Raw genomic sequence first — 27,396 nt, 5'->3', positions numbered from 1 at the left:
CATGACGCCATTATAGTTGTCATGATAACGAAGTTGCATGTTGCGTGCGCGTGGCCCGGCGTGGGGGTTTGATCACGTGCACGCTAAGCAGTTGCGCAACGAACGCGATCGAACGGCGCGGCTCGCTCGCGCTCTACTCTCTCGATGCATCGAAAGCTGTGTTGGCTGCTGTTTGATGTACGGATGACCAGATGACCCAGATGACCTGCCCCACGTCCAGTATGCCGCTCCGCACTATACTACGGCACTACTGTGTTGGTGATGCTTCTCATCTGTAAAATTGATGGTCGATGTTTTGTTGCAATTCCATCAATTGTTAGAACTAGATATCGACTAGAAGATTTAGAACACCTTGAATGAGTTTCCAAAGTCCAATTACAAGAATTCTTGCGCCATGTCTGATTCGGGTGGTCGGAAAACGCTGATACATCTGTCCAGTGGTTGGTGAGTAAAAACAAGGATGCTAAATGGGATGAAATTCCGTGAACTCTTCGAAAGGTTCTATTTCATTTCAACCCTGGCTTTGTGCAGCGTTGCTGGGACTGTGGCATCAAGCCTGACTTCACCTCTGGACGTTGTGAAAACTCGCATGCAGGTAAATGTGTGCCACTGTCGTCGTCCGAATATGACCTAATGTTTGGAGATGAGAAAATAAATTGATTCTTTCTCTATTCACTGATTTATTGTTTTTATTCACCGATTTATTGTTTTTCAGACGTCCAGTTGTGGAGTGTTCACTTCGACTGCCCCTCGACCAACTGCAGTAGCAGTGCCTTCCCTATCTATGGTGTTGCCACGACCCCTGTCTTTGCTGAGGTGAGGATCGCTTTCTGTGACATGCACTCGTGCTTATTCGAGCAGCTGGAGACATGAAGACAACAGCGCATGATAATAATTAGTTATTAAATACGTTTCTTTCGACATGTACTTGTAGTTGTTGAAGCGCACAGTCGACGAGTCGCTTCTCGCGTATGCTATTATAGTACAAGTCCACGCTGTACTAGTATACTGCATGTGACCATGTGGTGTTAGGCAATTTTTTGAACAGAACAGGCTGTCTTGGAAGTTTGCCTAAATCAGTAAATGATGATCGACCTACATTTAGAATTAAATTTGCACCAGAGCAAGATATACTGTACTAGTAATCAGTGCTACATTTCATATTCTGCAATATTTGATTGATTTATTCCGTCGTTTTGTTACTACTTCCAGCACCAAGAACGTACTGTAAAAGCAGAAATTTTCGGTGGTGTTTTATTTTCGGTAACTTCGGTGCCGACAATTTTTACCGAAAATAAAACTCACCGAAAATTTCGGTACAACCGATACTGTATACATGTACAGTCGACCTACCCTTATAACGATATTTTGTGTCTGACCAAGAAATATTGTTATAGGGGTAACTGATTCATTCATACACATACATGTACGTCATATGCATGAATTTCGTTCATTTTTTACACTCTTCATAGCGTCAAAAAAACTCATGCACATTATGTACACAGCAAGGTGCCCACTGGTCCCCCATTGAATTTCGTCATGTCCCAGCGACTTATCAAGTGAAGCTTGCCCTACCTTGACAGTGGACTGTACAGTCATATTACCTGCTGGATATTGTTATAAAATGGAAAATGTCGATTGGTCAGCCCATTTATATTGTTATAGGGGTAATATCGTTATAGCAATATTTAGGGGTCAAAGGGGTGTTCCGGGTACCCGCCCGTTAACCCCAGGTACCGTTAGTAAAAGGGTACCCACTTGGATTTCGGTGATCAGGTCAGTACAGAACAACACTGCTGGGATTGTGCATTCCAGGCGGGAGTCAATTATTTACAACTCCAAGCTGCATGCCTGCATTGTTGTTGCATTTTCGCACCTAGTAGATCTACCTCTGCAACTATCAGACTCAAATCAACTGGCGAATCACAATGTGATATCAAAATGCAACCTGAGAACAGATAAATTATCATGGTTTATATGGAAATTGCGCAAAAATTAATACATGGCTGCTAATGGGTACCCGTTAACCCGCCCGTTAACCCTTTACCATCCGTGTGTACTTGAATCGATCTCTAGAGATCGATGGACATGCATACACTAAAACATTCGTAACTCGATCGATTCTTGGCGGAATTAAAAAAACTAAGTATCTAGGAAGAAGCCGAAGAGCTCAGCTTTCCGTTGCATCAATCGGTGAAGAGGGGCGACGTCGCATTCCAAAGATATGACGCTCGACATTTCAGCCACGGTAAAAGTCAAATTTCTTTCCGAGTGAGCGGGGAATTTCCCCTCTCCTGGCATCCTGAGTCACTCTGGCATGCTTTGAGCGCGTGGGCAGCAAGAAAAGAAACGCAAGCAAAAAATTGGAACGTTTACGATGAAGGAGCGAGAAATGGCTGGCGAGGAGAGAATTTCCTCGCATATCCAGCGATGGGGTGTATTTGAAGCTCCCTGGCGCTGGATATGTGATCTCGGTAGTGTCCTGTTTGAGCTCAATGTACGCATCTCGTGGAGAGCTTTCCAGAATGCCCAATATTGTGAAAATTGGTTGATTAGAACCGAAGATATTCTCAGAATAAGGTGAGAATTATTGCATTTGGGAGTGCTGGGGAATTTTGGTCGGATGGTAAAGGGTTAAGAAAATTACCCGTTTGTTAGTTGAAGGTACACCCGTTTGACCCCTAGTGCCAATATTGTTATAGAGGTAAGGCATTGTATACAAAAGTCAATGGAGTGATTTGGTTTGGCAGAAAAATATCGTTATATAAGGGTAATATCGTTATAGGGGTTATCGTTATAAGGGTAGGTCGACTGTAGTACTAGTACACTTACCTGGAGAACGGGTTTTACCGAAAATTTCCCTCTACCGAACCGCCGATTTTGGAGAATACCGAAAATATTACACCACCGAAAATTTCTGCTTTTACAGTACACTGATGCATGTTAATATGTACCCACTAGTGAATCACTGGTGTCCCCCCCCCCCCACACACACACACTTTTTGTGTCATGTCACCCTAAACTGGTGATGTGAAATTTCAAATTTGTCTTCTCTGCATGGAGGACCTGACATATTCCCAGCTTGATGTCGTTATAAATTGGGAGTTAAAATTGTCAATTGGTCGGTCCATTTCCAATTGCTACAGGGATTGTATTATACAAGAATCAATGCAGTGGTTTAGTTTGACACAAATTATCTTGATACTGGTAGGTGGAATCTATCTTGTTAGTACGTGAGCATCGAGCACTTTTGTTGTTTTGGCAAATGTTTGTGTGAACATCAGTGTCACCCTACCGTTCCCTTTTGCCCCTCGCCACAGAGCTTTGTGCTTGTGCTTGGCTTTATACTGGTATGATGTCAGGCTTCTCTCTTTGCTTTGGATGTTGACCGGCTGCAATTATTGTCTTGTCTTGTGCTGCAGGAATATAGTGCGGTCAGAAGGATTCTCAGCATTGTACAAGGGACTTGGCCCAACCCTAGTTGGCATTGCTCCTGCAAGGTTGGTGCTCTGCTTCAGTGCTTGTGATGCATAGTGAGGATATCTTGTGACCACATGTCTGGATCAGGCCTTACCAAGAGTGCATAAGCTAGAGTGCAGTGACTTATCAGGGTCAGTAGGTCGAGGCGTGACCACAACTTGTGGGGACCATGGATCACGTAGAACTTCCCAATCAGGGATCGAACTGTACATCATTTCAGGTATTATGGTCTTGTGTCTTCTCCCTGAACACTATGACTCCCAGATCATCACGTACAAGGGTGGGGATTCATACCTTGGAAAACTTTTTTACTTCAGAGTACATCCAAAGTTGAAGCAAAAGCCAAGTAAAAGACGTTTTCAGGAGGCGAAGTCCTCCCAAGTGCCCCGCATGCAGCAGTGCAGATCTTGTTCGGAAATTTTACATGATGACTCAAGGTCACTGGGTGAATTGACGTCAACGAAAACAATTCCGGTGTGAATCAGGCCAGCAGTGGAGTTAGGGGCTATCGGGCATTATCGATAATTTTCACGAAACGAAAAAGTTTAGTTAGGACCCTCCCCCACCCACATACCCCCCCCCCCCCCCCCTGAATGAAAAATATATTGACTTGACAGCAAGTATGCCTTGATGTCTCACATATCAATCATTTTCGAAACGAAACTCCTCTTGACCCACCCATATATGAAACTTTTTCTCTTCGTGTAAAAGATCGATAATTATGGACGGCCCCTTTACCCACTCTTGTTTATGTACTCTTGGCCATACTTTACAAGCACCGTGTATGCATCTGGGGAGAATGCAAGGGAAGTCCGCCAGAGATGTCACCAGTACAGTACACGTCAGTGAGCCAAGCATGTCAGTGTTCCTACTGCCTGTTGTAAACTGGGGCAGGCAGCTGGGGATTGCAATAAATCCTTTCTATATATGCCTTTTGCCTTGATGTCTTTGGAAGCATGAATTTAGTCTTCAGTTTGTTTGGATCATGTGTGTTGGATTATCTTTGATGCTATCTTTTTCTTTTCTTTTGTTAATCCTATCTTTTTTTCTTCTTTTGTTAATGCTATCTTTTTTCAGGGCTATCTACTTTGCGTCGTACTCTAATTTAAAACTGCTGTGCAACTCCCACGCGTGTCCGAATACATGGAAGGTGCACTTACTGTCCGCACTGGGAGCTGGTACGTAATGTGATTTTTGTGGCGTGTGCACTGTACACTGCAGTAGAACCTTTCTTGCCCGGTGTCCACGGGGACTGAAAGTTGTCTGTCTTAGAGCTGTCCCTTTTTCTTCTTCTTTTTTTCAGAATGTGGTAAACACAGTGCACGTGGCATCTCTTTCTCTTCAGCTTTGGCTCGCTGAAGCAGGCATGCATGGAGGGCTGTGATCTTTTACTTTTAGTTTTGAAGTGCGGTTGAGGCAAGGGAAACTCTGACTGAAGTGCACCCCAATATGAAATGCAACTGGACTTTAATGACCTGGGTGCTCTCTGTAGTGCACGTGTGTGAGGCCATCAAAATCATTTCGCAGATCTGAAAATGTGCATGCATTTGGATTTGACAGAGGGTACATTACTACTGGATATCCGAATAAGAGAGATTCTACTGCTGGGCTGGTGCTCAGTCAGGCAATAACCCACGTGTTGCACAGCTAATACTGTTCAGTGTGGGGAATATTGTCGATGAGCTTGAGCCGTCCTTGACTGTCTCACAGAGATACTAGCATGTGTGTGGGTGTGTGTGTGTGTGGTGCTTTGATGTATGCTGTACGCTGTATAGTTTGTGCTGACATTTCCATGCATAAGTCATTGATGCATGCTGTGTTTGCCTGCTGCTCTGAACGTAGGGTTGATTGTGTCGACATCCACGTCTCCCATATGGGTGGTCAAGACTCGCCTACAGGTCCACCAAGGCAGGTAAGGATCCTGGGAATTCTGCGTGTGCATGTACTTTCCCAGAATACTATCTCAGTGCTCGTTGTACTCAAAGTGAATTCAACGCATTGGCGTAGTTAAGTGCGGGTATGTTTCATGATAATGTTTGACCCGGTAGTCTCTTGGGATAGGGGGCTCAGCTCCCATGTGCAGATCATGCAGACCACATGTTTCGACCGAGTTCTCGGTGGTCCCACTGGCTTGAAATTTGCTGTTCCGTTTTATCCCCCATTTGCACTGAGTGCATGTCCTAGGCATATACAGTCGTCCCTCTCTAATCCGACACTTGTTTATCCAGCACCCTTGCAAACCAGCACACTTTCTGGCAAAACGGATTTTTTCAGTTCATTTTCTACGCTTTAATCCGGCACTTGAAATCCGCCTCCAGCAACGATTTTCTGCAACAAATCACTCAAACTGTACATAATTCGTTTTTCTAATCCAGCAGTTGTACATCGCATACTGTCAGGGACCATTGTAACATACACACCACATGTAACATACACTTGGGAATATCCTATGCCAGTGCATAGGATATTCCCAAGTGTATGTAAAAAGACATGCATTCCACAAAGTTCTTGGATTGATACAGAAAATCCCTACGTTTTGACGTACGACACAAACATGTATATTAACAGGTGGGCCGGGTTGGAGGGCAGGATTTGATAATCCAGCACCCTTGTTTATCCAGCAGAAAATGCCGTTGCAAAAGGTGCCGGATTAGAGAGGGACGACTGTAGTTCATTATTATTATTCACCCAGTTTTAGGGGTCACCTGTATACATGTAACATGCTTGAATTTTTCCAAAGCCAAATTTTGCAATTAATCTTTTAATGCTTCCCTTCCACTGGCAAACACACATGAATCCTGGCTACTATGAAATTTTGCAATTAATCTTTTAATGCTTCCCTTCCACTGGCAAACACACATGAATCCTGGCTACTACGAAATTTTGCAATTAATCTTTTAATGCTTCCCTTCCACTGGCAAACACACATGAATCCTGGCTACTACGAAATTTTGCAATTAATCTTTTAATGCTTCCCTTCCACTGGCAAACACACATGAATCCTGGCTACTGCGTCAGTATATTGTCTGTAGCACAGTGATATTGTTTTCGACCCATTGATGAAGGACGTAGGTCAAGAATTACATGTATTAATAATTATACAGTATTACACGCCCTCTTTTTTGTTGTTGGGGGTTAAATGCTCAGCTGTCTACCAGTGATATTTGAAATCAGTTTGCTCTGTAGGGTTGCTTTTTTTCTTCTGTTTCATTCCTTGCCCGTTTTTTGTTTTGTTCATGCTCTCCATGGTGACATGCATATGACAGTGGCACATCTCGACAGACCGCAGCTGGGTGTGCGAGGGAGTTGTATGCTGACAACGGACTAAGGAGTTTTTATCGGGGCTTGACTGCATCCTATGCTGGTGTGTGCGAGACCGCATTTTACTTTGTCATGTACGAGCACCTGAAGAAGCGCAAGCGGCTACAGAATGGCAGTGAAGACAGCGACCTTTGTAAGTACCCACCTTGTGTTTCCCTCTTCATCAACATATTTTCGTGCCAAATTTGTCCCCTTATTTCAATAGGGCACAGCTGATGTCTTCACGTTAAAAATAAAAAAGAACATCTGCAAGCAGAGGTGTTTGTAGTGCTATTGCGTAGTCCTATTCTGAAACTCTGCATGACTCTGTTGGTATATGTGCTGCTTTGTGCTTTCTTCTCTCAGCTGCCTCTCAGTTGATCCAGTGCACTGTTATGGCGAAGTCGGTAGCCGCTGTAATGGCCTATCCACACGGTATGTGCAGCATTGGGTACTTGAGTTTACATGTATGTGCTTTTATCACCATCGTATATCATGTGAGGAAACTGATGGCAAGTGCCCATCATTATTATGGATAGTAAATTGTAAATACGGCACACTGCTCGCTGTGTATCGTTTATTTCTTATAGGGTTTTGTTATGAAACGTATTAGACAAGGTGTGTCACCTAATCACCCACATTCTAGAGGATGGCTTGTCGTTATGGTGGCGTCGTGTATGTATAGAATGCTTTGTGATACTGCTACTGTTGCATTCACCGGTTTCCTTTCTTTGCCTTTGCCGTCCTCATACTTGTGCAGAGGTAGTCAGGACACGTCTGCGTATCGAAGTAGGAAAGAATCGCAAGTAAGTCTTCTTGCCATATTGGTGCCATCATTCATATTCTTCTCACGTCAATCGCTTGCTTTATAATTGGAGTGATCTCGTCGTGACACCAGTACTCAGGCTGTGTTTAAACTTAAAATGTGAGTTTTCAAACTAGCATATACTCAGATTGACTGGATCATTTATATCATGACTTGCACTTCACCCAGGCTGAAAGCTCAACCAGCACCTAAGAGAATGTTGAAATCTTATACAATCATGTAGTTTATTACACCATACTCGCACGCAAATGAGTTGTGTTGTAAACACAGCTCAACGTGTTGACAACACTGGATTTTATTGAGCACTGCTGTCGCTCTCTTTTTCGCTGTGTGTGTTTGTGTGCTGGATAGGTACCGGAAATTTTTCCAGACACTGTTTGTTGTTTGGAAGGAAGAGCGAGCAGCTGGGCTGTATGGTGGTCTCTCAGCGCATCTGTGTCGCGTTGTTCCCAACACTGCGATAATGTTCCTGGTCTATGAACATGCGGTCCGGTGGTTGGGAGCAGAATAAGACTGGATAGTTGACCATGTTGCCCTGCAGGCCCTGTTAACCCTGTTAACCCTCACTAACCACTGCACATGATCTGTACTCTCGCTGCTGCCACGTAGTTGTGTGTGTGTGTGTGTGCGTGTGTGTGCGTGTGTGTCTCTTTCTCTCTTGGCATTTATGCATGTGAATATGTGCCGTGTGTTCTGTCTTGTCTTCTCTATAGCTTGTCTCTGTGTTTATTCAGATGTACACAAATATCACACATTCTCTCTAGGCATCATCACTGCTGGTTTTCAGTGTGCATGCTATTCTTCTTTTCATCAAACATTCTGGACAACTATTTATCCTACTACTGGCCTCAGCACGTCTCTGTTTTCAAATCTGTTGACAGAGAGTGCCATTGATAGGAATATCATTTATCTCCATGTCTGCGGCATGGTTTGGTTGTCACTGTCCTCTTTTTTTCTTCTTCTTTTTTTGCTTGTATTCTGGTGCTTTGTAGAGCGCACAGAGAGGGCATGGCTGGACCAGTGCTCTCTCCCTCTCTTTCTTTTGTTTGTTTGACAGACTGTTGCCTCTCTGCTTTAGCTCGTGCATTTTGGAGATATGCTGCTGTATAGCTCAGCGGTTTCTGTTAGCCGTTATCTGTATGCTTGAGTCTATGCTAATACAATCATGCACTGTATAATGTTTTGTTTGTCTGTCGGCGCGATTTGCCCCGGTTCATTATCGATTATGATCTAACAGCAGTATACACTGCTGCGCTGTTTAGTCACCTACACCTGTGCTTGTGGTTACAATTATTGGTTTCAATGGTGTGCTCTCAGATGGTCAATCGCCTTGTGTTGTGGACAATCATCGTGACGTATACAGCGCATACAATGTAGGCTGTTGTGCTGTATGTCACGTGGATTCTTATGCGGGTCATGCGCTTTATAATCATTGCTGTCGATTTGTATGCTGGTGTCGAGTTTCCCGCGTCCGTAGGAGCGCCACCACCCTCTATGGATCAAGACGCACTAAAATCATGTCTCTAAATGCCCGTGAGTCCAGTCGGCATGCACGCGCAAATTAGTGCCTTCAACCGACAAGTCATCATCCTTCAAAGCCATGCAGTGTGTAATGTTTAGGGCTGATCCGATAACATTCATCTAGCTAGCTTCCTTGCATGCATGGTCATATCGCGGGTGTGCGACACGAGATATACACCACATTGTCCGCAACGTTATTTTCATCAGGTCGTGCATGCAGTGTTCCATAGGCCCGTAACCAAGAATGTGATAATCAGGGAGACGCGGGACTACCTGATTAAAGGTATAGTATTATTTATTACGCCACTCGCTGCTCATCTGCATCCACTGCTGTAATCCAGGAAATATGCTGTATCAGATCTCCATGCAGAAGCTACATTTGAACAGGTCACAAATTTCCTTTAGCAGAGGCGAATGACTGCATGACTGTTCAATTTATGTTGCAGGAAATATGCTGTATCAGATCTCCATGCAGAAGCTACATTTGAACAGGTCACAAATTTCCTTTAGCAGAGGCAAAGGACTGCATGACTGTTCAATTTATGTTTTATGTTCCGTAGCAGCAAAGAGTCCCTAACCCGACTAATGGCTAGAAAAAAGTGATACAGTTGTCGATTCTGTGCAGCATACACCACAGTGACCACACGCATCCCGGGTGTACCGCACGCATTCCGGTAAATCCATTGGAAAGATCTAGACCGGATCATTTTATACTTCTCTCTAGGTATTAAGGAAACTAGGACAGTTCCAACAAATTGGTAAACTAAAAGAGCTACAAACACTAACAATGATTAAAAAAAGGCCCAAAGTCTATGCTTGGGTGTGTTGCTAGCTGACTACATCAGTGCAGGAGCTACAACTTTAGGTCTGTGTCTGTACAATAACATGATGACAAAAACCTAATGGTGACAGAAATAAAAAAAAGAAGAAGATAAATTATAGATGTGAGGAGGACACACAGCACACAAGCAGCGCTCAAAACATGTACAACTGTGTGTGTGTGGATCGGGTTAAAAAGAATTTGAAGATAAAAAAATAATCGAATACAATCAATCTCTCAATGGCTGAACACAGTAGATAAGACAGTACGGAAAACATTGTTGGACTAGGTGTCGCATGGTAGCATAGATACACACACACACACACACACACACACACACACACACACACACACACACACACGCACACATACACACACATACGCACACACACACACGCACACCACACACCACACACACACACCACACACACACCCACACACACCACACACACCACACACACACAGGAACAACCTACCAGTGTTTGGTTGTGCGCAGTAACATCCCCAAGACGTTTCAGATATTGGCCTCTGGCGCTGTATTGGCCTTATATGCCCGGATGCATAACTTGGCCAGACGTACATCGAGATTACACACGACCGTCAACTGCACGTTTGCAGGAGTGGAATCCTTTGGCACACAGCGCTCAGTCCACCAGCATAAATCCTGTTCAGTGTGTCTAGGCTGGTGTCTGTGGTAGTGTTACTATCCACAATTGGCTTCTGAGAAGACGAATCGCATCAACACCGGCAACTGCTCGACTGTTGCTCGGCCGTCAGGTCCGGTAGGGACAGCTTACGGCGCAGCTGCTTCTCCATCGACGCCATGACGATCTCAATTAGTGCGTTAAAGGCTGCATCGACGCCGGATCCGGTGCGTGCGCTTGTTTGAATAAACGTCATATCGTTGTCGTCTGCCCACTTCTGCACCTCGGCAAGGTCGACCATGTCTTCAGATGAATCGTGCAGGTCGTGCAAGTCCACCTTGTTGCCCACCTGCACAGACAAAACGACATCACAACAGGACAAATGTACATCAGTAACACAACCCCCAAGAGTGTGCAACTGACTGCACAACTCAACTCTATGCAGTGCTGCGACGGCAGAACTTCACATCATGGGACATGGTTCGAACCAGGGAGCAGCCTCCCTGGTTCGAAAGGATATGCTGGCAAACAGTTCAAAGTGACCCCAAGAGAGTTGAACCAAGAGTACATAACCCCCTCCCCCCCCCCCCCCCCAGAGTGTGCAACTCCACTATGGGTGCTGTCCCGACAGAATTTCAAGTTGACGTCATTTTGATGATGCAATGCGCACAGTACCAGGGCCTGCTGGAGAGCCGGGTCAGCCGGGTCACGCGCCCGGCTGGGGAACTGCACGACCTGGCTGAACAGATAACACCGGGTCCAGTCTGACCCGGCTGAAAAATGTCTCAAACTGACAATGGATTCCTAAAATACGGGTGTTTTACGACTCGCGGACCCCATCTGTTGCAAATCTAGCGCAACCGTACACCATGGTAGATCTACACACTACAGTCTACAGTCTACAAGCGACAGAAACTCGGCTAGGGTCAACTGGTTCGAGCGCGATCTGGCCAGCGGCGAGCAGGAAGTCAGGACATTCAAAGTCGATGAGGCAGGCAGTCAAAAGCGTAACTTTGGCTATAGCTTTTGACACAGTGGCAAGTTTTCAGCCGATTGGTGATTTGGACGATGGAGCCCGCAGCGAAGAGAAAAAGAACTCACGCTTTCCAAGACTCTTGGAAGAAAGGTCGACCCTGGCTGGACTACGACCATGCCAGTCTACTAGTATCCATGTCATGCGCTTTGTGCAAGACGCATTTCCAAAGAAAGACGAGCGGCGGTGGATTTGGTCGCGAGGAAGCAGCCACTCCACAAGGTGCTGCAGGCACCCCCCAGTGCTCTAATATGTGAACATGTTCGTCCTGCTAGGCTGCTACTACTTAGTACTAGTACTAGTACTAATTAGTAATTGGAAAACAGAATTCCTTTTTTTCAAATTGTTAAATCAGAATCCAATGGAACTGCTTTGCATTCTTCACGTAATGTCGTTTACCTTCTACGTTTGCGGACTTTGATCGTTCGCCTTGTTCTCTAAAATGTCCGATTTCCGGCACTAAATTCGCCTTTCTGTTTTCCTGCGTTTTAAGCAGGCCTTTTGGTTGTTTTTCTGCCGGATAATCTGACCCGGCTGGCCTGCATGCGCCAGGTACACTCTGACCGGGCTGTGTTGAATGTCTAGAGCAGGCCCTGAGTACACGGATTATCAGACGAATCCGGAACCTGTGGTTGACCGAAGCCGATCGATCCTGTACAAATTATTGGAAAGAAAAACGTGTGATGCGTTGACACCCGTACACATGTTGTAAATCACTGGGGCAAGGAGCATTGCGTCATAAATAATGACGTCAACTTGAAATTCTGACGGGACAGCAGGGTATGTGGGAGTTGCACACTCTGGGGGGTTATGTACTCTTGGTTGAACCCAAAGCAAGGTTGCGTACAAACCTGTATCCATCATACACAGGCCAGGGTGCAACAATGTGTACGGGTTCGGTACGTGATGTGATGTTCTACTGTTCCAGACCTCATAGATAGAGTTGCACACTCTTGCGCAAGACAACAACACATTGCAAGCCGCCGGCAGTCATGCGTGCTAGCTGACCAGAGGACTGCACCGGGCTGTAGGACAATCTCTCATACAACTACGGCAATTTCCAGTTGAACGAGATGTTAGTAATGGTTTTGGTGCGGTGTGCATGGTTAAAATAAGAGTATCCAGATAATTATTGGCATGTACACACTGTTTTCTGATGATCGCTTACTGCGTGAAACTCCGAGTAAAAACTTTTTTGTCCTCTTATTATTGTTTAAACTAGCTCTGCCTCTCGGCATTGAGCACTCTCTTGGACAGCCTGGAACCTCTCTGTTTTGAATGTACACGTATCCAGATTCCACCTGTATTCTTGCAGTCTATCATTGCCTCGCAAGCATGATCACTTGTCTGCATCAAAGTACAGGTGGAATTCTGATAATTCGAACCTCAAAATGCCAGGAAAAAACTTCTAATTATCCGGACATTCTAATTATCCAAACATGAACCCACAATACAATATGTATGTCAAAATGCTCTCATGGTCACGCAGAGTTGCGCTATGGACCTTAGACACAGATTTCGCAGATACTGAACTGACCGGCACAGCCTGCTCATGCAAACTGAACTGACCAGTACAATGTACAGTGAACTTCGAATTACACTTTGCTAACTTCGAATTATCAGCACAAATCCCACACAAAGTGGAATCTGTGGGACTTCGAATTAAGCGGACATATCCAGTTTGAGGTTCGAATTATCAGAAAGGTTTATGTGGGACTCTCGTTCCTAATACGATTCGGGAACACAATGCCGATTAGCGCCCGCAGCTGTTTTCGGTGGAAGGCCTCAATACGGCTCAGCTGCTGTTTCGTTGGTGCCCATGTTGCACAATTGTAGCAGAGTACAGGGAGTACAAAGGCATTATAGAGCCGGATGCGGAGATCCTCCGAAACTAGCGACCTACGGATCCACAGCGTCCAGAGTTTACCAAAGGCAACAGTTGCCAGTTGCTGTCGCCGTAGCATATCCTCGGCATCACCTAATAGGGAGGCTCTATGAGCGTACCGGCGCGGTTCCTCTCGGCATTATCATCTTGAGAGCTAGGTGGAGGCTCTTTGGGCACGTCCTCCGGCTCCCGGCTGACTCCCCACCATCACTGGCCATGGGAGCGTACTTTGCAGAGCCTCGTCCAGCGGGCTGGAGGGGACGACCAAGACACACACTACCAACGCTACTACAAGATGATGCCAAGCGGATTGGACTTTCCTTGTCAAGCAAAGTCGATCTGGAGGCGTTCCGTGCCCTTGCTGCTGACCGAAGCGGTTGGGTGGGCATCTGTGCCCGAGTGGTGTCGGCACCCTAGTTTTTGTCTTCTGTTCGCATATTTCTTCTTTTTCTGAAACTGTTATGGTCTTTTGTATCTATTCGAAATGGCTTATGCGAACATTTTTGGCTGGTTTGCATGATTTGCATGCCCATTAATGCAGCTGCAGGCCATGCTGATGTCTACGCAAACAAGCACATAATAATAATATTATGTGGGACTCGTATTGATCGAAATTGGTCCTGGAAAAACTTCTAAGTTAATTAAGCGGTATGTTCGAATTATCAGGATTCCACCTGTATTCGATATGCTAGGTCAGATGGTATTCTGATAGCTACAGCAGGACTGAAGCACTGTATGTAGTGGCATTAATTTGCCGTTAAATTTCTGCATGACTAGATAGCTCAGGAGTCAGGAGCTTCGTGCTTACCAGTATAACGTCAGGATCGTCTGTGATTGAGGCTACATTCTCTCGCAGCGTGGTGAGCCAGTCGCGGATATTCATGAACGTTTTCTCATTCGTCACGTCGAAGACCATCATGTAGCCATATGCATTGCGATAGATGGAGCTGGTTACAGAGCGAAATCTAAATGCAGTGTACATGGGGAAATCACAGGGATCAATTATCTTCTTCTGTAATGCTGAGATCCATGCTGGAAAGCTCATCAGGCAGGTTCGGCTTGTCGTGTGATATGAGATAATTCTTGATGCGCAGGCACTTAGTAAATGCAGTAAACAGCACAGCACTGTACACCAGCCAAGGAGCAATCACACGAAATAAGCAACAAGAAACGGCCAAACGGCCTCATTTGATACACATTGATGTACATCACAGTTAGCTGGGCTTTGTCTCGTGCAAGCGAGCGTGTTCGAAATGCGCAAATGAAATGAACACAGTAGTACAAATCGTTTTGGGCAGGAATCGGAGGCTTCACTCTCCAAAGAGAAGGCAGCATTGCCTGTGCCCATAACGCAGTAAAATAAAAGAATACAACAACAATTTCTTGTTGAATAAAAACAACAACAACAACAACAACAACAACAACAACAACAACAACAACAACAACAACAACAACAACAGCTATCGTGAGAATAAAGATTTGAACAACAATCTCTTATTGGCCACCGGCTATCGTGAGAATAAAGATTAGAAGCAACAACAACAACAACAACAACAACAACAACAACAACAACAACAACAACAACAACAACAACAACAACAACAACAACAACAACAACTACGTCTTGCACATCTTTACTTCAAGTCGCTCCGGCATGAGGCACTCACCTTTCCTGTCCTGACGTGTCCCAGAGTTGCAAGTTGATGCGACTGCCCCGCCGGGTGACCTGAATACACCAACAAACATAGCCAAACAAATCAAAGTACAGGTAGAATCTGTCGTGTTTGACCAGTACAACAACACCACCACCAACACATAACGCATTGACAATTAATTTGGCATTGGTTGATGTTGGTGGTAGGAATGCGGCTGGACATACACCTGACACAAAATACAGTGATGTACAGGTGGAATCCTGATAATTCGAATATGGCTTAGTTTGAACATACCGCTTAATTAGAAGTTTCTTCCAGGATCGATTTCCATCAAAACGATTCCCACATAACCATGCCTGATAGTTCGAACCTCGAACTGGGCATGTCCGGTTAATTAGAAGTTCCACGGAATCCACTTTAATACATAGAAAACATGTGAGATTTGTGCCGATAATTCGAAGTTAGCAAAGCGTAATTCGAAGTTGACTGTACAGTATAAAGTCAGTTCAGCGTGCATGAGTAGGCTGTACTGGTCGGTTTAGTGTCTGCGAAATCCGTGTCTCTAAGGTGCGTAGCGCAACTCTGCGTGACAATGCGAGCATTTCGACGCACATAATGTGTTGCGGGTACAAGTTTGGATATTTGGAATGTCTGGATAATTAGAAGTTTTTTCCTGGCAACTTGGGGTTCGAAGTATCAGAATTCCACCTGTACTAGTAATGGGAACTGGTCCAGGGCGCTGGTTTTGGTCCAGGGCGCTGGTTTTGCACTTTGGGTTGGATTTCACTGAGAACTACTGTAGTAGTAGCAACTGTAGTAGATTTCAGCCATCTTGGTACGAGAAAACAGTTCAAAACACTGTATATCTAGTAATTTTCTATTGTCCTGGGCTGCTTCACAGACTTGCAGAATCCAGATAGATGGGAACCGCTTCAAGTGGACCTCGGCCTACCCCCCCCCCCCCCCACCCACCATGAATGCAGACTGAATTCTGGGTTTTTTTAATTTTTTTTACTATGTTCACATAACCAGCTCGAAAAGAATAAGGAAGACAATGGTACGGATTGCGGGATGTTAGTACAGTTCTACCCGCTGATGGCAAGCAGCAGTACACACCACCGGGCCACTGCGTACAGTCAAGGCACTCAATCTGGCAACACTGCACTGCCTTCAAGTCTACCTCCTGATTCTGTAAAAACTATTGCAAAGAAAACGTGTGATGCGTTGACATCCCGTACAAATGTTGTAAATCACTGGTGCACAGAGTATTGCATCATAAGAATGACGTCAACTTGAAATTCTGTCGGGACAGCAGGGTATGCGGGAGTTGCACACTCTTGGGGGTTATGTACTCCTGCAGTCTTGGTACCGCGAGAGCGCCCCCACCACCTCGTCCTTTTATGGACGTGTCGTGGAGGTGGTGACCTGTCTGCAGCTAGTGTAGGTCATACAACACATACTGTACACACATTGCACGTCGTGCAGTCAATTCGTACTCAGTTTACCTTCGAGTAGGTGAGTGCAGTGTCAGGAAAACTGTTTGCCAGGGGTGGGCAAGTATGAGCATTCACAATGTCACTTGCATAAGCCTTACTCCAGAGATCTCCAATGTCATTGTGTGTTTTTGCTCCCAATTCCCATTCATACTATCATGGTTCATGCCAAAGCGGGTAGGGGGCGCAGCCCCCCCCCCCCCCCCCCCGACCTACCATGATAGGGCACCCCCTATTCATTTTTCGACAATGGTGTCTTTTCAGATCAAACCAAAAAATGTGGCCACAAATTGATCGCTTTGGGTGCCCATATGTAGCATTTTGTGTGACAAGGCAATATTGGACAGTAGAAAAAATGGGTTGACTGCTTGCCCACCCCCCACACACACACACTATTTCTCCTGGCTAAAACCCGGAATAATGTACATAAGGTATTATTAATGGTATACAATACTCACTCGTCGCTCGAAGAAATCGAGGCCAATAGTTGTTCCGATGTTGGCATCAAACGCACCATTTACAAATCGTGATAGTAGCGATGTTTTCCCAACTCCGCTGTCGCCCAGTGCCAGCAGCTTTATCAAGTAATCATAGTCTCCGGTGGTCTGGGATGACAGGGCGGCGTTGGGAGCACGCTTGATCTCTTCTCGCCTGTTGTCCTCGCGTCTGATTTCTTCCATAACAGCTGCCAACTCACGTCGATGCGTATGCAATGAAGGACAAAACTGGCATATACTGCTAAACTTGGCGTACAAGCAATGCAGTCGGGTGTGCTAGAGTTTTCTCCTCAGCTCAGCGAACTCAGCTTTGCAATCCTTCCCAGGAAGTTCCAAGCATCCACGCCAGTTTCCGACAGCCTAAAGCAACCTACGGTAGTCCATTACATTCGAAAGGACTGCGAATGTGTTATAGCGTGATGACGCTCAATAAACATCAACTGTTTTGGGTTTGCAAAGTGGTATGTTCAGCAGGCAAGTCTACATGACATTTGTACTAGTCTAGTACAAGTAACAGTTACTTCGTACCGTCGCACGTGTCCGCATTCCAGATTTCCGATTCAAACTACAGCACAGGAGTCAGGACCGTACCGACACTCACCATGTATCTCAATGAACGACAGCAGTGCTGTTCAGTAGCCTGAGTAGGTCTTCCTGAACACTTATTTTGCTAAAGCAAGAAAGAAGGAGCCTTTCACTGTTTCAGTTTGTAAAACTGGTCACCTTTTTGGCGTTATATTCCGTGCTATTTATGTCATCTTCCGTCTCTTCCCGGGAATTAATACCGTATACTGCACTGCCAGTATATCTACACGTGCATGCAGTGGCGCACCGTATCATGAGCCACGTGGGCGGACCGGGACTGTCAAAACGACAACGAACCTGCACCCGGAGGCCGGAGCTCAAGCATGCACTCATATTCATGTTGTTGAAGCAGATCGACGCGACTCGATCATGAAACTGTTCTGAGTGTTCAGTGTGTTGGTGGCAGTGTATCTGGCAAAATAGGTTCCGGCCGGTTGACGGCTGAAGCCGGGCCAAGTGTCAATGAAAGATCAAAAGAGTACATCACCAGATCTCTGCCATGGACTTCCCGGCGATGGTCTTGGATAAGGAGCCACATACAGTCATGTAGCTCAGTGTTCTGGATACTTCAACTGAGGCGGAAAGAATACCTAACCTTTTCCTTTGCCAAAACAATCAAAACACGGATAGATACACCACTACTACAAAGTAGTGCACTGTTATGACTTATGTAGTGTACACATGTACATAGAGTCCATAACCCCATCATGGACTCTTGATACAGTCACAAAGATGTACAACAACTACCGCCAGTACCGGTATACCAGGCCAGGGAGTATAATTAAAATAAAAATATTATATAGCCTCTTGTACGGGCAAGAACAAAGTAATACAGCTAGCGTGTGTTGAAGAAGAAAATGAGCGGAAACGTACTATGCTGTGAAACACGCATGAGGCATGATCAGGGCAAATGACAGCTGAAAAGAAAAGGAAAGAAAACAAACACACACACACACACACACACACACACACACACACACACACAACAACAACAACAACAAGTGCCATACGCATGAATGTTAACGGCCAACGCCAAGGCCGACACCATCGCAAATTGCCAGCCCACCGAGACGACGACGTGAACCCCGGAGACGAAGGTCGACAGCCCGGAAAACAGAAAACTAGGGAGGTTTAGTTCCCACGTAACGGAAACGCGTACGTGGGTGATCCACGTAAAGTGGATGAAGGGCAAACACGTTGCAATGTTGTGTTTAGTCACACGGAACAAACAAAAGCATGAAGCGAAAGGCCCAAATCTGGTCAAAGACGAAGCTACCCGAGCCTAAGAAGCTCATCCAGTATTTTGATTTCGTACTTCGGAAACTTCTTCAGCTGAGCACCCTCACAGCTTGCACAATGCACTCCATTCTGATTTTCACCCACGTTCTGGCGGAACGTGGGTGAGCCTCCATACACGGTATGTCGTGAATCAGAAAACGTCTGTACGTGGGTCACTGAGTATCACGTGGTACACACACGTAAAGTACCCACGGATTACGTGGGACTAAACCTCCCTACTGATGGTGGATCCGCACCCAGAGCATGACGTTGCTGTAGTGTAGGACTTGTCCCACCTGGAGGCAAGGCGCATAGCAAGTCGCCGTTGATACGCACGGTACTCTGTGTGCAGTGCACCATCAGTTGAGCAGACCAGCGGGGTGAAGGATGCTCGCAGCTCCTCTGCGGCCGCCTTGTACTTTCTCTTCTTGGAAGAGGCAGCAATAGGGAGGTTCTGCTCTACGTTTTGGGAACGCGACGCAAAGAATCACGCGAACTTTCTTCGCGTTCCCGTAACCATGGTAACGTAAAGAAATGCTGTTCTGCTCTACGTTTCACCAAGAGTACATGGGTTATGTACTCTTGGTTTCACCAAGAGCATAACCCCCTGGTTTCACCTAGAGAAGTCACGTGGAATGTGTACTGGGAATTTCCCCTTCCATATTTGGCAGTTTTCTGCATGCAGTTGATCGATACCCAGCAAATCCGTACGCATTTTCTCTGCGTGTGCCACGGCCACAACGTAGAGAACTTTTTTCTTTCTTTTTTTGGGACCAAAATCAGTATTTTATTGAAACAAAGAAAAATGATGGCACCTACCAAGAGTACATTATGTACTCTTGCACCTACATGTATGTACAGGGGATGGCCCACGCCTGGTATAAAGTAAACGTAAAAGAGAAAAAAGTAGTACAGTGAAATCGATAACAATAGTTCAGTTCCCACACAATACCGCTCCTGAGCCGGATCAGACCACAATCCTAGCCTCGGCAACCACCAGTGCGGCAGAAGCAGAGACAAGGCGGTGGCAGTGGATCGGTCGGCGGGCACCCTGAAGACAGGCAACACTTGCACGCAGGAGGGCGAAGCTCAGCCGGGCACGAATCCAGGCCATGACAGAGGAGTAGGTTTCACGAGTCTTCTCGGACAACATGGAGGCAATGCGCTTGTAAAGAGAAATAGCTGAATTGCCCATGCCACCATGTGCCGAGAAAACCACAGCCCGCTCAACGTGCTGAACCCTTTCTCCGTAGGCCCGGCGCTTCTCACGTTCGTGTCGCTTGTACTTGTAGCAGGATGCCGCAGATGATGAGCGATTTGATGGAGCGTGCGGGTTGAAGACCCGGACGTCCAGGTAGCTCCGTTCAAACCGGCCGCCATAGATACCGCTCGCGACAACATCCAGCCGACCCAGGTCATCCCCGGCACAGCTGTGCGATAGCGCAAGTTCTCCCCGGTCAAGGGCTGGAGGGTTGGCTCCACGTTGACGTCATGCGCCACACGACCGAGCAGCTGCGCCGTGAGATCCCTCACCTCATTGTACCGCATGATGATGAAGCCGCCCGTAGCGCAGGAGAGAGCATGTGCAACAGTGAACGTTGCACCACACGAGCAGGTTGATGGCAGTCGGTCCGGGTGCCACCCATAGCGAAGCGCCAGCCCATCACGAAACTGGGCCTTGGACAGGGTAAAGCCATGACGTGCTAGTGGGCGGCATGTAAGCCAGCTTGAGGCTCCTTTCTCGCTGCCAAGCTCCATGGCACGCTTGACTGGGGGAGATGCATCATTTGCGAGCTCCATGGCACGGTGGGCCACCGACCTTCGCTGCTTACGCCGTACCTCACCTTTGCGGTCCCTGACCTCAGCCAATGACTCTCCCAGGATACCAGCCTGAGTGTTCATTTGATGGACTAGCGCAGTAGTGATGTGCCGAGAAGCCGAGTACTGACTGGAGAGAGATGTAGGATCCGCCAGGCCAAGACCACCATGGCGACAAGGAAACCCAATGAGGCTGCGGTATTCTTGGTCGATGTGTTGGCCAGTCAGCACTGGGATCAGCTCTGTAGCGATGTGACATTCCAGGGGTCCCAGCTGTTCAGCCGCCCCAGCTAGTGTTCGACAGATGAAGGTCCACTTGTGCTGAAGGCCTCTGGTGAAGGCACTGTATGCTGCCTGAGGTTGCGTGCGTGCATACTCTGTGAGGATAGCTACCTCAGCAAGTGTGAGGATAGCTACCTCAGCAAGCCATTCCTCACACTTCTTCTGGACAAAGTGCTGGCAGTACTCCGGTGTGCCGATGGCAGCGCCAAGGTATCTATGGCCTTCACCGGTGATGCGGATCCCTGAGCCGGCGAACACTCTTCGAGCTTCATCCAGACACTCAGGTTTGACTACGAGGACTGACTTTGAGGGATTGGCTTGATAGCCAAAAGCTGGGCCCCGTTCCAGGAGACGATCCCACCATACCTTCAATCGCACCATCTTGCCGCCAGCAGATGAATCATCAGCATACCAATGTTGGCATGCCCCATCAGTAGCCACGGACGTGATCAAGGGGAGGATGCCGATGGCATAAATTGGCATAGCCAGCGGGTCACCCTGCGTGGTTCCCTCCCTTGACTGAATGGTTTCTCCCCCAACATGCAAGTTAGTTGGCGGGGCTGCGGTAGCAGTTGATGACAATCGTTGCTAGGGCTGGGCATGACAGGCGGATGTTGTGGATACATGCAGCACGGTTGAGGCTGTTAAAGGCGTTACTGGCGTCAGCCATCAGCACACCGTCGACATCCGGGGAGTTGTATACATCCGTCATGGCGTGAATGGTGGCCTCAATGCCACAGTCTTGGCCTGCGCAAAGTTGTTGGCTACCTGCTGCTTCCTGGATATCATTTCCAATGATTGACAGGATTGCTTTTCCAATCACACGACGGATCACCTCGCCAATTCCAATGGGTCTGACCCCTGGGTTTTTGGCCAGGGGCACAAGCCGAGATGCAAGATAGGCCTCTACAAGAGAGGAGGGGTTGACATACTTTGTTGCTAGGCGGCGTGCACAGCAAGCTAGAGAATCACACAGGGCATCCGAAGCATCCGCAAAGCTGGTGCATAGCGAGTGCCATGTGGCAGCGTCCACTCCTGATGGCCCCGCAGCTCCATTTGTGTGCAGAACTGCCTGGCGTATGGCATCTCGGTTCAACTTCTCAAATCTAACTGGGTGGGGTGACGTGGGGAAGGGTCCTTGCATCAGGGCTTCGTGGCTCAAGGGGGCTGCCTCAGGATGCTTTGCCTCGAGGACCTGTCGAACTGTTTCCTCGGAAATCTGATCGTCAAGCTTGAGAAGACCACCCTCGGCAACGTAGAGAACCCCATCTCCGCGTAGAAATCTGGAGCCAAAACACGCGAAGCCGTAGACTCTAACCCAGACACCTGCTCTCTACATGATTTCTCTACGTTTCACGTATAGCAGAACCAGGGAGTCGTCAAATACCATAATGTATTTGACGACTCCCTGAGCAGAACCTCCCTACTGAGTACGTACTGTTGGATACGGCGTTCCAAGAGAGGTTCGAGCGGACGTAGCTGGGTGCGTCGGCATCCACGATGCGGTTGTCAAAGTACGCCACCCTGTCTCCTTCCCAAACTCCCCGGACCAGCCAATCCGCCTGCAGTGTGGGACGGTTGTTGCCATCCTGCACAGGTACCATCACCGGCTCGACAGCCACACCTCCCCATGCAACGTCTGCCAGCCGGGCATCGAAGTCGCGGATATCGTTGTGCCCGCGCTTGATGAGCCCACCCTTCATGCAATCCAGACCATGCTGTACGTAGGGAGAAAGCAGCTCCACAGCCATCGCAATGCGACGGGAGAGCGTTCGGCTCCTGGCCATAGCGAATGGCCAACTGATCGCGGAACTGGACCGCGGCGCCGACATGTTATAACCTTCCTGCTTGAGAGGAAGCACGGTCAACCAGCCGGAAGCGTTGCCATCAACGATGCGGTTGAGGGCCCGCAGTGAGTACTGTTGGCGACGCGGAAGCGCAGCTCGGAGGACTTTTATTTACTACGTTCCGTCATCTGCAGGTCTCGAGCACGGCTGACCTCGCCGATACTACTGTAGCACAAACTGACAGAGTACGGAGACGGAGAGCTACATGTACAAAAGTCATGTACATTGTACATGTAATTATTTGTAGGTGTCAGGTCGTCGAATGTCTCAGTACTTTCTCAGTTTTGTGCCTAGTAAGTTGTTGCACTTTCTGACTGTATCTACTGTAGTTACAATGGTGGACAGTTGCTCTTAGCTTGTATCCATACAATCATTGTATGTCCCTTTCCTTTTTACATTCTTACTTGAAGTATTATTATTGGCTCAACATCCGAGTTTCAAATAAAACACCAGTACAGTAAATACTGGATATAACGTGCCCCTTTGATTTTCGATAATTTATCACTATATCCGGTGCATCACTTCACTGTAGCCGATTTGCATGTGTGACCACACATTGCACATGATCTATGACTGGGCATGAAATGATGCGTGCACGCTGGAAAAAGTATGAAATGCAGCCACGTGTACATGTGGCTGCTTACAGCATGCAAGGTAGAATTTTCTCTCACTCATGTAGTAGTAGTAGTACAGTCGTCGCCAAAAAAATCCGGCCAATGCCAAAGTATACGCGTACATACAAATGTAGGTATGGTAGGTAGATCTACAGTCCATTCAGAAAAAAATGAACTCCTACTTTCTAGCTTTTGGCCATAAATGGGTCAAACGCTGAGTTTTTTTAGAATTTTTTTCTGCAATCCCATATGGAATCCTCTTCCAATTATGTTTCTGAAGTTCTTTTGTCCAAAAAGCAAGCCATAGCAAGAATAGGATTTCGGCCAGGTTTTGCCCCAAAAGCACTGAATTGGGAAAAACCATCAAAATCCAGGCCGTTTGACCCCGCCTGCAACAGTGCATTCTGCGGTTCGAACCCCAGTTCAGGCACCCTTTTTGGACCCTTTTTCAAATTTCAAAGTTCGCAGCACTGCACTGTGTACGATGAAATCACGAAAAATCGCCAAATACGGGAGCTCGCCAGAGCCAGGACCCATCTTTTTATGAATGGACTGTACGCGGTACTTCATCGCGGGTTCATGCACTGGAGTGGCACATTTTGTAGACTCTAGTCTAGGTACTGCCACTGGCACGGGCACTGGCACTGGACAGCACTGAACAGTCTGCGCCGCACTCTGCTTGCTGCAGTCGGGTTGAGTACTGCGCCGAGCCTGAGTCTGACTCTGAGTGAGTGTAGTCGTGTAGAAGGCGACGGTTTCAAATGGGACATACCGGTAGGTTGCAAACCGGAACGGACTCAATATTCACTTTCTCTCTTGGTATTTTGATTAGAAAACATATGTCACAGTGAGACTACGATGTGTTATAACTTATACTCCGAGACAAAATTTCATGGCTCTGCGATGACCAGAAGCGCCACACCAAGCAGGTGAGTTTTTGACGTGTTGCTTCGCACTGCGACTTGAGTTTTACGACTTTCGAAAAATCAACTTCTTGTCGCAGGTAAACAGCGGCTCGCCTCTCGCCAATAAAGCACCGCATACCAATCAAAACTAATGGAGAAGCACACACCAAGGCTTATTGTTACTCTGTAATGGCCGTCGTGGAGCGATAGCATTTACCTAATTTCAGACTAATAGAGTGATTTTGACGTCCGATTAGGAGCCACCTCTGATTTGAAGCGAAAAATTGGGCAACTTGGAGGCAATCGGTCAACACAAAGGAGTGGCTCAGTTCGATTGACTCTGGCCTCAGAGCAAACTTCAACATGCCAGTTTCCTTCCACAAACATATTTCGAGTGAACAATCAACGCTGATGATAGGTTTGCATGGTTTGGGCCTATACAAATTATTTGGCTGACCTGCCAAGCCGTTGTCGCCTCTACATGGTGTATGCGGGCCTAGCCTGTCAGCATGTGAACAGTGAAGTAACTGCAGACCCGGTCTACCAGTACCACCAAGAGTAGATAAACACCATCTACTCTTGGTACCACTAGTAGGCACTACGACTAAGTCTATGAAGTATGATACAGTGCATGCGGCCCAGTACAGCTACCGGTAGCTAGCATTGCATTTGGCCGGATTTTTTTGGCGACGACTGTAGTAGTAGTAGTAGTAGTAGTAGTAGTAGAATTTATTATTTTGATAGGGAAGGCCCTACAGACGTTGCCGTCTTGTTACAGGGAACCCTAAGTGCTCTTTACAGAGCGAAACAAAAACGGATAGATGCTCAACCTGACGACACGAGACAGGCAGAGAATTCCACCTATCAGCGCCAAGGAAAGAAATAGAGAACATGCCATATCTAGTGGTAGCAGCGGGCAAAGAAAGTGAAGAGAATGATTGCCCTCTGGTGCGCCTCTCGGTGCAAGTAGCAGCCGACTGGAGGGTGAACATTGAGGAAAGAAGAGGACTTGTAAGCTGATGAATACAGCGGAAAACAAAAATAAAAAGCCTCAAGTTGAGACGAGATTCGAGGGAGTATAACTTAGCGTGCCGCAAAACAAAGACAGTAGGGGTACGGCGAGGGAGACCAAAAACCTTTTTCATGCTGATATGACTTTTAAAAAGTAACAAGGCGAGAGTATAAAGATGGTGTAAGACAGTGAGCATACGAGTTGCTGGCGTATTCAATAGTGGATTGGATGAGGGATAAATAAAATATTCGCTTAGTTGTGTGGTCTACTGTACGGCGGCAGCGGCGGAATGCTCCTATCTTCTTATAAACAGATGTACATACATGGTTGACTTGATCCTCAAAGGTGAGGTGTTGGTCAATAAATTAAGGCCAAGATAACGCGCTGTGGCAGAAGGTCGAATATCGACACCACCGCATACAATGGTAAGATCCGGCGGAAGAGGCAGAGCCTTCTTCCGAAGCACCATGAACTTCGTTTTCTGGGCATTCAAGATGAGACCAATGCTTCCAAGGTACGTATTTAGTCTGTTCAACTCACTTGTCAACTTGTGCTGAAGTTCTCCAGTAGACTGACAGTGTATATAAAAGGCGATATCGTCAGCATACTGTTGGGACTCTGCGTGGCGAAGTACTCCAGGGACATGTCGCACGTACAAAGAGAATAACAAAGGCCCCAGCACCGACCCTTGCGGAACGCCTCGTGTACAATGTGTCTCGTCTCCTCTGTTATTTCCAATTTTCACCTGTTGTCGTCGACCCTGGAGATAGCTGGAGAACCACTGTAGTGCTACTCCGCTTATGCCAATAGCTTGAAGCTCGTTAAGTAGTAGTTCATGGCGTACCCGATCAAAGGCCTTGCTCATGTCCACGAGTACAACCCCGCATGTCTGCTGCCAGGTGCATCCAGGCAACACTAGATCAGTTTTGGAAGAAGTGAACTTTATTGGAAGAACACTTGTTTTTGTGATCATCACTCTTGATCATTATACGCGATGTTTCCTGTACATTTGATATGGTTTGCTTCCTGAAGCCCATCACCAGATCACAATAAGCGATATATCGGTATAGCCGATAATATTGTGTATAGTGATATTTTAGCTGCATTTTTCTGATTTGATTTTGATTTTGACGAGTTCTATCATTATAGCCGGTATATCGTTACACCCGGTCACTTTATAAACGATATTCACTGTACATGATTGTATTTTTACTTCCTTCAATCCTTGTACTGACATGACGTCTGAGATTACTTTGCATTGTATAAGTAACATGTACATGTACGTGAATATCTAGTAACTAAACTTGTCATGTACAATCATAAAATTAATGACATCACGATTATTCTTCCTCGCCTCTCTCTCTGTTATTCGCATTCCTGTTATTGGGCATGCTTGCCTGTTTGAATCGCGAATAGAAATACAAACACACACACAACAACAACAACAACAACAACAACAACAACAACAACAACAACAACAACAACAACAACAACAACAACAACAACAGCATGTTATTGTGAGTGAGGAGGGCAGACAGCCGATCTCTTCAGTAACTTATACCAGGCATGATGCAGACTATCAAGAATCGATACTGTAAACCCAGAAACCTTTGCGATCCGGTATCCTTCGCTGTTTTAGCAATGGGTGCGAAATCGCAAAAGTAATCTGATGCGAAATGTAGAACTGTACATGTAGTAAAGAAACTGAGGAAATTGACTCCAATCGCGAACATCTCCAGGTGCAAATTTGTCTGTGCTCGCAAATCGTGAACTAAAACCGGCGCAAACATTTCTGGGTTTATACCGAGTACATGCATGTAACTGATAACCCCTGGGGAGTGCATGTACTTGAGTACATGTATAATGGACTCTTGTGATATGATCAGCATGACCAGAGCCAG

General features: G+C 46.6%; 2 protein-coding genes across 2 annotated transcripts; one reads left to right on the top strand and one right to left on the bottom strand.

Annotated features, from left to right (window-relative positions):
- The first annotated feature begins 187 nt into the window (after positions 1-187).
- On the top strand, positions 188-8,922 carry LOC135808263 (solute carrier family 25 member 36-like). The gene is made up of 10 exons (XM_065321430.1): positions 188-444; positions 532-595; positions 716-816; positions 3,423-3,500; positions 4,558-4,658; positions 5,323-5,392; positions 6,747-6,934; positions 7,147-7,215; positions 7,541-7,586; positions 7,958-8,922. Exons 1-10 carry the CDS (start codon positions 395-397, stop codon positions 8,115-8,117), a joined length of 927 nt encoding a protein of 308 aa, XP_065177502.1. The 5' UTR covers positions 188-394; the 3' UTR covers positions 8,118-8,922.
- An 874-nt stretch (positions 8,923-9,796) lies between these two features.
- On the bottom strand, positions 9,797-17,918 carry LOC135808261 (ras-related protein Rab-27B-like). The gene is made up of 4 exons (XM_065321428.1): positions 17,116-17,918; positions 15,177-15,235; positions 14,318-14,474; positions 9,797-10,940 (listed from the first exon to the last, which is right to left on the bottom strand). The coding sequence occupies exons 1-4, from the start codon at positions 17,335-17,337 to the stop codon at positions 10,686-10,688; spliced, it is 693 nt and encodes a 230-aa protein (XP_065177500.1). The 5' UTR covers positions 17,338-17,918; the 3' UTR covers positions 9,797-10,685.
- Positions 17,919-27,396: the final 9,478 nt, after the last annotated feature.

Source organism: Sycon ciliatum, chromosome 2 (genome assembly GCF_964019385.1).
Source record: "Sycon ciliatum chromosome 2, ocSycCili1.1, whole genome shotgun sequence".
NCBI lineage: Eukaryota > Metazoa > Porifera > Calcarea > Leucosolenida > Sycettidae > Sycon > Sycon ciliatum.
The sequence above is the reverse complement of the archived record's forward strand: the minus strand, read 5'-3'. Positions and strand labels throughout refer to the sequence as shown.